The following is a 13,891-nucleotide window of genomic DNA, read 5'->3' as shown; positions in this document are numbered from 1 at the left end:
ATAGAAGAGACAAAGGAGTAATGCTCACAAAATTAACTAATCGAGACCGAGTAGTTACTCCCATGCTTATGTCACCCAAAATCTGATCGACGGGATGATCCCTTTGAATCATCGCTCGGACTTGAGTTGGAGGTGCTGGTTGTGCTTCTTCCTCCATTACTTGATCATCTTGTGCTCCCCCTTGATCATACGCCTCCTTTTGATGAACTTGTTCATCTTCTTGAGTTGGGGGATGCACCATTGTTGAGGATGAAGGTTGATCTTGTTCCTGTGGTCGTACATCACCAATCGCCATGGTTCGTATAGAGGCCGTTGGAACATCTTCTTCATCTACATCATCAAGATCAACAACTTGCTCTCTTGGAGAGCCATTAGTCTCATCAAATACAACGTCGCTAGAGACTTCAACCAAACCCGATGATTTGTTGAAGACCCTATACGCCTTTGTATTTGAGTCATAACCTAACAAAAACCCTTCTACAGCTTTGGGAGCAAACTTAGAATTTCTACCCTTCTTCACTAGAATGTAGCATTTGCTCCCAAATACACGAAAGTAAGATACATTGGGTTTGTTACCGGTTAGAAGCTCATACGAAGTCTTCTTGAGGAGGCGGTGAAGGTAGACCCTGTTGATGGCGTGGCACGCCGTGTTCACGGCTTCCGACCAAAAGCACTCGGGGGTCTTGAATTCTCCAAGCATCGTCCTCGCCATATCGATTAGCGTCCTGTTCTTCCTCTCTACCACACCATTTTGCTGTGGTGTGTAGGGAGCGGAAAACTCGTGCTTGATCCCTTCCTCCTCAAGGAACTCCTCTACTTGAAGGTTCTTGAACTCGGACCCGTTGTCGCTCCTTATCTTCTTCACTTTGAGCTCAAACTCATTTTGAGCTCTCCTGAGGAAGCGCTTGAGGGTCCCTTGGGTTTCAGATTTATCCTGCAAAAAGTATACCCAAGTGAAGCGGGAAAAGTCATCAACAATAACTAGACCATACTTACTTCCTCCTATACTTAGATAGGCGACGGGTCCGAAGAGGTCCATATGTAGTAGCTCCAGGGGTCTTAAAGTGGTCATCACATTCTTGCTGTGATGCGCTCCTCCCACTTGTTTACCTGCTTGACAAGCTGCACAAGGTCTATCTTTTTCGAATTGCACGTTAGTCAAACCTATCACGTGTTCTCCCTTTAGAAGCTTGTGAAGGTTCTTCATCCCCACATGTGCTAAGCGGCGATGCCACAGCCAGCCCATGCTAGTCTTAGCAATTAAGCATGCATCTAGACCGGCCTCCTCTTTTGCAAAATCAACTAAATAAAGTTTGCCGTCTAATACACCCTTAAAAGCTAGTGAACCATCACTTCTTCTAAAGACAGACACATCTACATTTGTAAATAGACAATTATATCCCATATTGCATAATTGACTAACAGATAACAAATTATATCCAAGAGACTCAACTAAAAACACATTAGAGATAGAGTGCTCATTAGATATAGCAATTTTACCTAACCCTTTTACCTTGCCTTGATTCCCATCACCGAATATTATTGAATCTTGGGAATCCTTATTCTTGACGTAGGAGGTGAACATCTTCTTCTCCCCCGTCATATGGTTTGTGCATCCGCTGTCAATAATCCAGCTTGAACCCCCGGATGCATAAACCTGCAAGGCAAATTTAGGCTTGGGTCTTAGGTACCCAACTCATGTTGGGTCCTACAAGGTTAGCACAAATATCCTTAGGGACCCAAATGCAAGTTTTGTCTCCCTTGCATCTTGCCCCTAATTTTCTAGCAACTATCTTCCTATCCTTTCTACAAATAGCAAAGGAAGCATTTAAAGCATGATATATTGTAGAAGGTTCATTAACTTTCCTAGGAACAACATTTCTCCTAGGCATATTATGAACAACATTTCTCCTATCAACATTTCTATCATGCACATAAGAAGAACTAGAAGCAAACATGGCATGAGAGTCAAAGGCATCATATGCATTACAACTCCTATAAGCATTTCTAGATTGTCTCCTATCATGATACATAAAGGCATGGTTCTTTTGCACACTACTAGCCATAGGGGCCTTCCCTTTCTCCTTGGCGAAGATGGGAGCCTTATGGCTTGTCAAGTTCTTGGCTTCCCTCTTGAAGCCAAGCCCATCCTTAATTGAGGGGTGTCTACCAATCGTGTAGGCATCCCTTGCAAATTTTAGTTTATCAAAATCACTCTTGCTAGTCTTAAGTTGAGCATTAAGACTAGCCAATTCATCATTAAGTTTGGAAATTGAAACTAGGTGTTCCCTACAAGCGTCAATGTCAAAATCTTTACACCTATTACAAGTTGCAACAATTTCTACACAAGATGTTGACTTACTAGCTATTTCTAACTTAGCATTCAAATCATCATTAATGCTCCTTAAGTTAGAAATTGTCTCATGGCAAGAAGATAATTCACAAGAAAGCATTTCATTTCTTTTAACTTCTAGAGCATGAGATTTTTGTGCTTCTACAAATTTATCATGTTCTTCATACAACAAATCCTCTTGCTTTTCTAAAAGCATATTCTTATCATTCAAGGCATCAATCAATTCATTAATTTTGTCTACCTTGGTTCTATCTAGGCCCTTAAACAAACATGAATAATCTATTTCATCCTCATCACTAGATTCGTCCTCACTTGAAGAAGCATAAGTAGAGTTTCGAGTACATACATTCTTCTCCCTTGCCATAAGGCATGTGTGACGCTCGTTGGGGAAGAGGGCCGATTTGTTGAAGGCGGTGGCGGCGAGTCCCTCATTGTCGGAGTCGGAAGAGGAGCAATCCGAATCCCACTCCTTGCCTAGATGTGCCTCGCCTTTTGCCTTCTTATAGTTCTTCTTCTTCTCCCTCTTGTTCCCTTGTTCCTGATCACTATCATTGTCGGGACAGTTAGCAATAAAATGACCAAGCTTACCGCATTTGAAGCATGAGCGCTTTCCCTTGGTCTTGGTCTTGCTTGGCTGTCCCTTGCGATCCTTTAGCGCCGTCTTGAATCTTTTGATGATGAGGGCCATCTCTTCATCATTAAGTCCGGCTGCCTCAATTTGCGCCACCTTGCTAGATGGCGCCTCCTTGCTCCTTGTTGCCTTGAGAGCAATGGGTTGAGGCTCATGGATTGGACCATTCAACGCGTCGTCCACGTACCTCGCCTCCTTGATCATCATTCTCCCGCTTACAAATTTTCCAAGGACTTCTTCGGGCGACATTTTGGTGTACCTAGGATTCTCACGAATATTATTCACCAAATGAGGATCAAGAACGGTAAAGGACCTTAGCATTAGGCGGACGACGTCGTGGTCCGTCCATCGCGTGCTTCCGTAGCTCCTTATCTTGTTGATAAGGGTCTTGAGCCGGTTGTATGTTTGGGTTGGCTCCTCGCCCCTTATCATTGCGAATCTTCCAAGCTCTCCCTCTACCAACTCCATCTTGGTGAGCAAGGTGACGTCGTTCCCCTCATGAGAGATCTTGAGGGTGTCCCAGATCTGCTTGGCATTGTCCAAGCCGCTCACCTTGTGATACTCGTCTCTGCACAAAGAGGCTAGCAACACAGTAGTAGCTTGTGCATTTTTATGAATCTGTTCATTAATAAACAAAGGGCTATCCGAGCTATCAAATTTCATTCCACTTTCCACAATCTCCCAAATGCTTGGATGGAGAGAAAATAGGTGAGTACGCATTTTGTGGCTCCAAAATCCGTAGTCCTCTCCATCAAAGTGAGGGGGCTTGCCAAGTGGAATGGGGAGCAAATGAGCATTTGAGCTATGCGGAATGCACGAATAATCGAAAGAAAAGTTTGAGTTAACCGTCTTTCGTCTGTCGTAGTCGTCGTTGTCCTTTTGGGAAGAAGAGGACTCGTCGCTGTCGTCGTAGTAGACGATCTCCTTGATGCGTCTTGTCTTCTTCTTCTTTCCATCTTTTCGCTTGTGGCCCGAGCCCGAGTCAGTAGGCTTGTCATCTTTGGGCTCGTTGACGAAGGACTCCTTCTCCTTATCGTTGATCACCATCCCCTTGCCCTTAGGATCCATCTCTTCGGGCGGTTAGTCCCTTTCTTGAAGAGAACGGCTCCGATACCAATTGAGAGCACCTAGAGGGGGGGTGAATAGGTGATCCTGTGAAACTTGAAAACTTAAGCCACAAAACTTGGTTAATCGTTAGCACAATAATTGCCAAGTGGCTAGAGAGGAGTCAAAACACAATAACCACAATAAATCAATCACAGAGATGGCACGGTGGTTATCCCGTGGTTCGGCCAAGACCAAAGCTTGCCTACTCCACGTTGTGGCGTCCCAACGGACGAGGGTTGCAATCAACCCCTCTCAAGCGGTCCAAAGACCCACTTGAATACCACGGTGTTTTGCTTGCTTTTTCTCAATCCCTTTTGCGAGGAATCTCCACAACTTGGAGTCTCTCGCCCTTACACTTGAAGTTCACAAAGAAACACGGAGTAAGGGAGGGAAGCAACACACACAAAACCATAGCAAAATGTGCACACACACGGCCAAGAATCGAGCTCAAAAGACTATCTCAAAGTTCTCACTAGAACGGAGCTCGAATCACTGAGAATGACAAACGAATGCGCAAAGACTGAGTGTGTGAAAGGATCACGAATGCTCTAAGGTTGCTTGGTCTTCTCCTCCATGCGCCTAGGGGACCCTTTTATAGCCCCAAGGCAGCTAGGAGTCGTTGAGAGCAAATCTGGAAGGCCATTCTTGCCTTCTGTCGTCTGGCGCACCGGACAGTCCGGTGCACACCGGACACTGTCTGGTGCCCGATTCCTTTCCATAAATGGCGCAGTTGACCGTTGGCAGGCTGAGGCGCACCGGACATGTCCGGTGCACACCGGACAGTCCGGTGCCTCCTTCTAGCCGTTGGCTTGGCCACGTGTCCCGCGCAGATCGCGCGGCCGACCGTTGGCCCTGCCGACCGTTGGCTCACCGGACCGTCCGGTGCACACCGGACAGTCCGGTGAATTATAGCCGTACGTCGCCGGTGAATTCCCGAGAGCAGCCACTTCGCTCGAGCCAGTCTGGCGCACCGGACACTGTCCGGTGCACCACCGGACAGTCCGGTGCTCCCAGACTCAGCAAAGTCCTGGCTGTTCGAGCCAAGGCATTTCCAGTTGGTCTTTTCCTGTTTCCAGCACTTAGACACAATACATTAGTCTCCAAAACAATGTACTAAGTCTGAGAAACATACATTTATCCTTGATTTGTACTTTGTCCACCTTTTTACACTTAGGCACTTGTGTTGGACACTAAACCACCAAAATACTTAGAAATGGCCCAAGGGCACATTTCCCTTTCAACAAGGCATCTTAAGAGGAGATTGAAATCTGTCAGAAAGTTGAAAAACTCTGGAGTTATAACTGTGGATTATGTCCACACATTGAATAATCTGGCAGATCAATTCACTAAGGGTCTGTCACGCAATGTGATAGAAAGTGCATCGAGGGAAATGGGTATGAGACCCATGTGAAATCTACTCTAGTGGTAACCTGCTCTATGTGATCGGAGATCTCGTGAAGTAGAGTGGAGAAACAAGCTAGGAGTAGATTGTGAGGAAAGATCCCTTCCTTAACTCATTTCTGATGCACATCTTTCCTATCTGTAAGGCAGGATGGTTTTTACCTTAATGTATTCCAAGAGTCTTATAAAGGTGAGATGTTGTCCTACAGAACATCTTATGAGGAATACACCTATATGAGTCAGACTGCTGGTCACAGTCTATGGGACTTGGGTAATCCCTAAATACTCATGAAAGGCACTGAAGTGTGACTTATATGCTTCTAAACAGCGGGAATACCCTTTTGCAGCCTAGTATCAGCTAAGGATTTGAGTGAATCTCACTTCGCACAAAACTGTCAATTCAAGGCTTAGTCCATTGTTCGGTTGTGAATGAGTGAAACTCTTATTCTAGATGGATGTTCAACTTAATAGTCTCCATCGAAACACTGGTATATCAAAGGATTGTGATTCTGATACTTCATCATTACAAACCCTAGAGTTTGGTGGGGATTGTTGGATCTTTTATGGGCCTGGCACATTTATTGAATAAACTCTATGGTGTGTAATGGTGGAGAATACCAATAGTACCATATTGGAAGTCTAAGGGTCTTTTGGCTTGACTTATATGATGGGAATTATTCCACTTAACTTGAGAAGTCAAGAAATGGACAAGGGCGTGCCACACACGCGCGCGCGCGCCGCCGCCGCCGCCGGCTGGGCCGAGCGTGGCGTGGCGAGGCGAGGCAAGGCAGGCAGGCAGGCGAGCGGGCGTGGTGTGGTGGTGTTAATTTTTAGCACTCACTAACCACGTTAACCTTTCAGTTGTATGTCTCTTTGTCAGCCGGGTGACCCTTCTCCTTCAGCTGGCCGACTCATGGCATGACTCGGCGAGAGCTGGCCGACTCATGGCATGACTCGGCGAGAGCTGACCGACTCTTGTCGTGACTCGGCGAGACCTTTCTTCTTCAGCTTCCCTCTGCGAGAGGTTAAATAGAGGAGCACCCCTGTCACTCGGTACACGCGAGAACACACGAACAGAATCACAACCCAGCCGCAAGTGAGAGTGTTCCCATCTCGTGACTCTGCGCGCACAGAGAAGCGAGAGGGCAGGTGCCTCCGGAGCCCTTGCCGTTCGAGACCTTGCACGAGGGATCGGCAATTAGGTTTTTGGGGAGCGTCTACGCGACTGCCCAAAGCGTCTTCTTCCTGGTGACATGACAAGGGAAGCTGGACAAGGATCTGGATCATCAGAGCGTATGGGAGGGTATGATCAGTTTATTTCCTTACTGTTTTGCGTTCTGCAAATTACATATGTTTCATATATTCACCTCTGCTGTTTTATATGTAGTCATGTATTTATCTCTTCTGTTCTGTCATTTTATAATATGTTATATCTGTTTGTTTCAGTTTTACAGTCATGCTGTTTATATTGCTATCTACTTATTTTTAGTTGTTCCGTAATAATTCATGAACCATGTTTATATACTTATTATATTTATATGATTCACATGTTCTATGTTCTCGTGATCCATATTGTTATGGATATATTTGAGATAGTGATTTCTATGATTAAATATATTTTATATGTCATCATAATAATATTAATTTATGAAATTAAAATGATATAGAAAATGTCTATATTTCTAACATGCTCTTGCCATTTCTCCGTTTGCTTCCTGCTACTGCACTTCTTTCCTCCACGTACTGCGACGTTCCGGCGCACGCCGCCGTAAAGAGAGAGGATGGGAGGGGTAGGAATGGGATATGTTTTCTTCGATGTGATCCGGAATTCCGGATATCTGGTACAGCCGTTGTGGCGAACATGCGTGCACACACCGTTGTAGATTATGGGTCTGGACTTGGGGACGACACAGCAAGCGAAGCCAGTAACTACTGTACTCTACTCCAGTGCCGTGTTGAGTTGGGATCACCCAACGCCTATTTCTCATTCTGCCTGTCCTATTTGGGCCAAGTGGTCTACACAAACCACGCCTAGTCTAGCTGACAGCGGCCTAAAGGCTGAAACGCAACATCCAAACACTGGTTATCAGTCCGTTTCGACGCATGATGACTCCATGAGTCGAACGGCAGTCGAGTCCAGACCTCTTTGCAACGATTGGTTTGAGAGGAGGATCATGATATCTATGGAACGTAACTGTGGAACGGGATCTCATATTGAGTATAAAGCTTATGGAAAATATAGTGCTGGCTGAATCTCATATGAACTTATGTACTTTAGAGCGTGTGTTTTTATCTATACTAAAGTTTGAACTCAAGATCTAGCGTTGCAACGGTTCGGTCCGGTCCCATCCTATCGAAAAAGGTCCGAATCATAATTTTTACATGTTGTGTGGGACGGCCCACGACCCTATACGTAATTGTTTAAATGTGCTGACCTTATTTTCGGACGGCTCGAAATTCATCTTAGAACCCAAAATTTAAAACAGATTTAACAAAAATAATAAAAAGATAAGACAAATAAATTTGGCCAAAAGAAAAGGTTAATATTTCTATTAATTTACTAGAGATATGTATTGACTACCTTATTAAAAATTATTTTGTTAGAGGAAAAAAGAGTATAACCAGCTCCAAACCAAGTTCATAATTTCACTTTATTGTCTAACGTTCATAATAAAAGTAAAATTATATCACATATTTTAATTTGAAGCTGCAAAAAATAACTAAATAGTATCATCTTCGGTTTTATGTTCTTTTACAGTACATGAAAGTGTGGAATGAAGTACTATTTTAATGAAAATATATGGGTTTTTTCTGACTCTATATGAACCATTCTTGACATAAATAAGTTGTGATCATGTCCGACTATAGTCTACAACCTCGGCTCAAGCACGATCTGATATATTTGGCCAGACTAGCATTAAAATATTTCAGCCCTTATCTTGTTGAACCGTGTTTTTTTATGCTTTAGATCGGTCCATTAGACCTAACCCAAATGTTGCATGGACCGTCACGTCGCATTTCAACTTCGAAGCCTAGGATGGAAGCCCAGTGGCCCATTGACAATAGGCCTTAATTCTCATCCGGCACCATGTAAAATAGAAAAATAACTCTGCTCTGGCACTCGTCTAATCGACCACAGGCGGCGGCGGCGCCAGCGCCGCGCAGCCATGCTGCTCGACCCCAAGTCCCCAACGCCACGCCACGCCACCCCATTGCCGCTGCGTAGGCAGCGTAGCTGCCGCTCCAGCACGGCGCCTTCCCGTCGCCTGTTGCCCAACTCGTCATGTGGTAGCCTGGTAGGCTGGTAGCCCAAGGCGCAGGGCCCTGTCACTCGCGCGCAACTTGCTCGACGGAATGCCGCATCGGGACGTCATCTCGGCCACGGCCGCCATCGGCGCGCTAACCCGCGGCGGCCGACACCGCGACGCCCTCGCACTGTTCTCCCGAGTTCTCGCCGACGGCGTCGCGCCCAACGAGTTCACTTTCGGTACCGTCCTGCGCTCGGCCACCGCGCTCCGAGTCCGAGCCCCGCGCGTCGGCGTGCAGCTCCACGCCTGCGCTGCCAAGCTCGGCCTCTGCTCCAACGTCTTCGTCGGCAGCGCTCTCCTCGACCACTACGCCAAGATGGGCGCCATGACGGAGGCCCAGCGCGCGCTCGATGACACCCGCGAGCCGAATGTGGTCTCCTACACCGCCCTCATCGCCGGTTTGCTGAAGAATGGGATGTTTGATGAGGCAGACCGATTGTTCCGGCGCATGCCAGAGAGGAACGTGGTCTCGTGGAACGCGATGATCGGCGGGTACAGTCAAGCCGGTCTCGGTGAGGAGGCTGTCAATCTGTTCCTGGAAATGTGCCGAGGAGGCGTCTCACCGAACGAAAGCACCTTCCCCTGCGTGCTCACCTCTGTTGCCAGTGCAGGGACACTTGGCGTAGGCAGAAGCATTCATGCATCAGCCATCAAGTTCTTGGGCAAGCTTGACGTTTATATAGGTAATTCTCTTGTGAGCTTCTATGCCAGGTGCGGTAGCTTGGAGGACAGTGTTTTGGCTTTCAAAAAAATCAATCGGAAAAACGTGGTCTCCTGGAACGCACTGATCTGCGGGTATGCGCAGAATGGGAAGGGGGAAGAGGCTTTGGACGCTTACAGAATGATGAGAGCAACGGGCCTCAAGCCAGATAACGTCACTCTTCTCGGCTTGCTGTTTGGTTGTAACCATACTGGTCTAGTTGATGAAGGTTATGCATTGTTCAAGACCGCAGAGAGGGAGCAACCGGGCATACTGAAACCTGAGCATTACGCTTGTGTGGTTGATCTACTATCTCGTGCCAAGCGGTTCGACGAGGCCAGAAGGTTTCTTGAGGAGCTCCCCTTTGAGCCAGGCATTGGGTTCTGGAAGGCTTTGTTAGGGGGCTGTCAGATTCACTGGAACAGCAAGCTGGCTGAGAGCGTTGCAAAGCGCATTCGTGCATTGGATCCAAAGGACACATCTTCCTACATTCTTCTGTCAAATGTATACTCTGCGTCAGGAAGTTGGCAGAGTGTGTCTATGGTCAGGTGGGAGATTAAGGAGAAGGGGCTGAAGAGGATCACCGGCTGCAGTTGGATTGAGGTCCAGGAGAAGGTCCATGTCTTCTTCAATGGAGACTGTAGGCATCACCAGAGTGATGAAATTTATTCGATGCTCGAATCATGTTTTTATTCCATGGAAGATGAAGGTGAACACTCAATTGTGTGATGATAACCAATGAGTACCCAAGTGTGTCAAATGTGGTTTACTTGTCATCATCTTTTTAATCTTACATGTGGAAAACACTAGACCGTACTGAACTTCGGTGATGTTGCTGGAAGAATGAATAATCAGATTCCAGCCATCATGCACTGCTGTAGCAACAATAAAAGTCACTCCCTCGATCCCAACGGCAAAGGAAAGGTGCAAGTTCATGCCCTAAAGACGAGAACAAACGAAGGTGGGCCTCCGGTCAGATACATGTTGCCAGAAATCGTCCAAGCTCCCGCTCTCTTGCCATTTTTGTTGGTAGATTCAATTAGAAGTCCATGAACGCACATTACATGAATTATGAAAAACTGGCCACAAGGCAAACATTGCCACAGACCAGATTTTGCATAGCACTGCCAGCTGATTTGTTATCTGTACTATCTCACAATCCTTTGATAAATGTTATTTATCCCCCTGAACAAATTACATGATTCAGGTGATTGAACCCCAGTGAATACGAAGCAAGATATTGGCGCCAAAAATTGTACGGCTGTAGCAACCCCAAATTAAAACAGCGCCTCCTCAAGGTTTGAAGCAAATTATATCAGCACAATTTGGAATATATTAGAAATTTCCACACTACATTGTTCCTCGAGCAACCTATTAGCACTGGCCTAAAAGTACGAGGAAACGAAACAGAGCCGTCGCTCCGTGCGGCGGCGATCTAAGAGGAAGTAAACTTGGTAACGGCCTTGGTGCCCTCGGAGACGGCGTGCTTGGCGAGCTCGCCAGGAAGGACGAGGCGCACCGAAGTCTGGATCTCCCGGGAGGTTATGGTGGGCTTCTTGTTGTAGCGGGCGAGCTTGGCGGCCTCGGCAGCCAGCTTCTCGAAGATGTCGTTGATGAAGGAGTTCATGATGGACATGGCCTTGGACGAGATACCAATGTCCGGGTGCACCTGCTTGAGCACCTTGAAGATGTAGATCTTGTACGTCTCGACGCTCTTCTTGGCCTTCTTCTTCCCCTTCTTCTCGCCGCCCTCCTTGCCCGGCACGCGCTTCTCCGCCCTGGGCTTCTTCTCGGCCTTCTCCTCCGTCGGCTTCTTCTCCGCGGGCTTCTTCTCGGCCTTGGGCGCCATCGGGAATTCGATCAAATGGAGCGGCGAACGCGGGATGGGAAGCGGCGGATTGGGAATTTGTTGATTGGAGGTGACGAGCGCTGGTGGCTTTGGCTGTGTGCTATGCTCTGGATGGAGAATGCGCTGGGATTATATAGAAAGGTGAGGCGGGATGTGATTGGTGGAAGCGGTGGCGGCGCGGATCGCTGAGATGGCGATATCTGAGGCGCTGGATGCGCGGGACGGTTCGGATTTCAGCGCGCAAGGGCGGCAAGCGGCCGCGGTAGTTCGATGGGAGCCGAAAATGCGAGCGGGAAACCGCCATGCCGTACGAAATCATGTGGGCTTGAACTGCAGGGTACTTTGTGGGCGTTAAGGCGGCCATGCTCGCCTGTACGTGAAATGAACTTGCAAAACATATCTCCCAAAACATAGGGATTGAAACTTCCTAAGGGCTAAGGTCTTGTTCGTTTATACCGGATTGGTGGGTCGGAATGATTCCTGATCGGATTGTTTCTCTAATTTATTTTGATTAGTTAGAATAATTCCGGGTGCAATCCGATAGAAACGAACAAGGCCTAAGGGCTGATTTGGTGATCAGTTCCCCCTCAATCCACTCCAATCCTCCCGTGATCCTCTTGTCACCAAATCAGCTCTAGATGATGGATAGATAATGGATAGAAACTTGTGTTGAACAGGTGCTTAATGTAAAGCTAACAGGTTTCTGTTGGGTGTGTCCTCTACAGTCGGTCAATAGAGACCGGATTGGGCTTAACCCAACTATCGTTCCTTTAATCGGGCTCTTGATCGGGAGGGCCCATGCTAACCTCGGTTGGAGCCCCCAGACACACGACGCTATATATATAGGACTAAGGGGTCGCAGGAAAGACTAACGCTAGTTCCTCGCCCAAAACCCCTAGTCCCCAGAGGCCCCATCGTCTAGGCGTCGGAGTGTTTGGAAACGCGACAACCTACAACGGCTCGGATCCCGATGCCTGCTGCTTCTCTGCAGGGCAACGGTATGAAGATAGCAACAACAACAAGGTATGTTTCCCCATTTCTCTGAGTAGATCAGTAGATCAGATCTATATGTTATCAAGGTTTTACTTTCAGTTACGGATTGGTTTTCTAAGGACTTAGGAATCGATCCTAGACAGTATAGATTCTAACAATGGTATCAGAACCGTCCTAAGAACCCTAGATCTCCTAATCCGCATCAGTTTTATGAGATCACAGAAAGGTCACAGTTCAATGTGATCGACTCATTTTTTTATTATCATCGATCACCCGAGAAGAGAAAGATTAGAATAGACTGAAATAATTTTAGATCTCGAGTTAGGGTTTTGGCCACTGTCAGAGACTGTCTCGACCAAACCCAAGAAATCCGAGATAGTAAAAAAAAACAGATCGATGTTTTAGGGTTAGGGTTTTAATAACCTAACCCAAATCAGTTTTAAATATATGTCAACAGAGATCATAGTGGCTCGGGATTTTTTTTTGAATCCACGGCCTAGATGATAGAACAGATTAGAAAAGGTACAGAAAATCATCACAGGAAATAACGAGATCTCAGATCTACGATTATCAACTCATAACTCGATCCCGAATAATACATTAGATCCATTTCATACATCATTAACACACAATAAGGGATTCGAGTAAATGAGGACTAGATCCGAGTTCCACTGTTGAAGACTGTCACGAGACCGACTTCAACATATCATAAGATTTAGACAAGTTTAAATAGTTCAATGCTGATGTAGAAAAACGGAGCCATTTCGGCCCTGGTCGGCCTGTGTGGCTCAGTCCACATGGCCTTTTGGCCTGCTTAGAAGGGCGGCCGCACGCCTAGGTCGTTTCGGCCTTTGGGCGTGCAAAGAAGGAGCGCGCGCAATGGGCCACAACCTGGGCCCAGGTCGCATATTTGGCTCATGCACGGTGCTGCCCCCATCCGCTACTGGTGACCGTTGGATTGAATCCGATGGGCCATAATTGCCCATACACTATAGTATCTCTATTTAAGACGAAAAACTCGGAGAGGGGAGCAACCCTAGATCATTTCACATCCACTTGGCCGCCAGGAAACTAGATGTCGTTAACAGCCAGCCGCCAGGAACCTGGACGACCGCACATCTCCCTCCTCTGCGGCAAGCATGAGGGCCGACCTGGTGGCAGTTCGGCCAACTTCGCATCCCTATTTCCCTCTCTTTGTATTCTGTTTTCTCTCTATCAGCCGCGCAGAACTTCAGCCGCCAGGGAACTGGTTCCTGGCCGACCGAGTCCTTCATCTGGGCTGTGCGCCAGAGCGCGCGCGAGCTGACCTGCTTCTTTCTCTTGTTTCTAAATCTGTTCGTGTGCTTTCTTGTACTTCTGTTATTTATTTATTTATTTCTTCTCATTGTTCCGGCCGGCTTCTGTGGGCCTGAGCGCCGCTTAGATGCCAGTGGAGGAACGTGCTCCTTTCTCATCTCTGATTTACTTGGTCGGCTTCGTTCTCTCTCTTTTTTTCTTTCTAGTAGTACAAGAAAACCGAGACCGACTCCTTTTTCCCAGCGGCACGGTC

General features: G+C 47.0%; 2 protein-coding genes across 2 annotated transcripts; one reads left to right on the top strand and one right to left on the bottom strand.

Annotated features, from left to right (window-relative positions):
* The first annotated feature begins 8,628 nt into the window (after positions 1-8,628).
* LOC100285432 (tetratricopeptide-like helical) lies at positions 8,629-10,716 on the top strand. Its single transcript, NM_001158325.2, has one exon. It carries the CDS (start codon positions 8,847-8,849, stop codon positions 10,227-10,229), a length of 1,383 nt encoding a protein of 460 aa, NP_001151797.2. The 5' UTR covers positions 8,629-8,846; the 3' UTR covers positions 10,230-10,716.
* On the bottom strand, positions 10,613-11,453 carry LOC100273491 (histone H2B.4). Its single transcript, NM_001147926.2, has one exon. It carries the CDS (start codon positions 11,347-11,349, stop codon positions 10,936-10,938), a length of 414 nt encoding a protein of 137 aa, NP_001141398.1. The 5' UTR covers positions 11,350-11,453; the 3' UTR covers positions 10,613-10,935.
* Between the last annotated feature and the right edge of the window lie 2,438 nt (positions 11,454-13,891).

This window comes from Zea mays, chromosome 3, assembly GCF_902167145.1.
Source record: "Zea mays cultivar B73 chromosome 3, Zm-B73-REFERENCE-NAM-5.0, whole genome shotgun sequence".
NCBI classification, from domain to species: domain Eukaryota; kingdom Viridiplantae; phylum Streptophyta; class Magnoliopsida; order Poales; family Poaceae; genus Zea; species Zea mays.
The sequence above is the reverse complement of the archived record's forward strand: the minus strand, read 5'-3'. Positions and strand labels throughout refer to the sequence as shown.

What these genes read in the sequence shown, in the direction of transcription:
- LOC100285432 (NM_001158325.2), top strand. Translation starts at nt 8,847, where the DNA reads ATGCCGCATCGGGACGTCATCTCGGCCACGGCCGCCATCGGCGCGCTA.
- LOC100273491 (NM_001147926.2), bottom strand. Translation starts at nt 11,349, where the DNA reads ATGGCGCCCAAGGCCGAGAAGAAGCCCGCGGAGAAGAAGCCGACGGAG.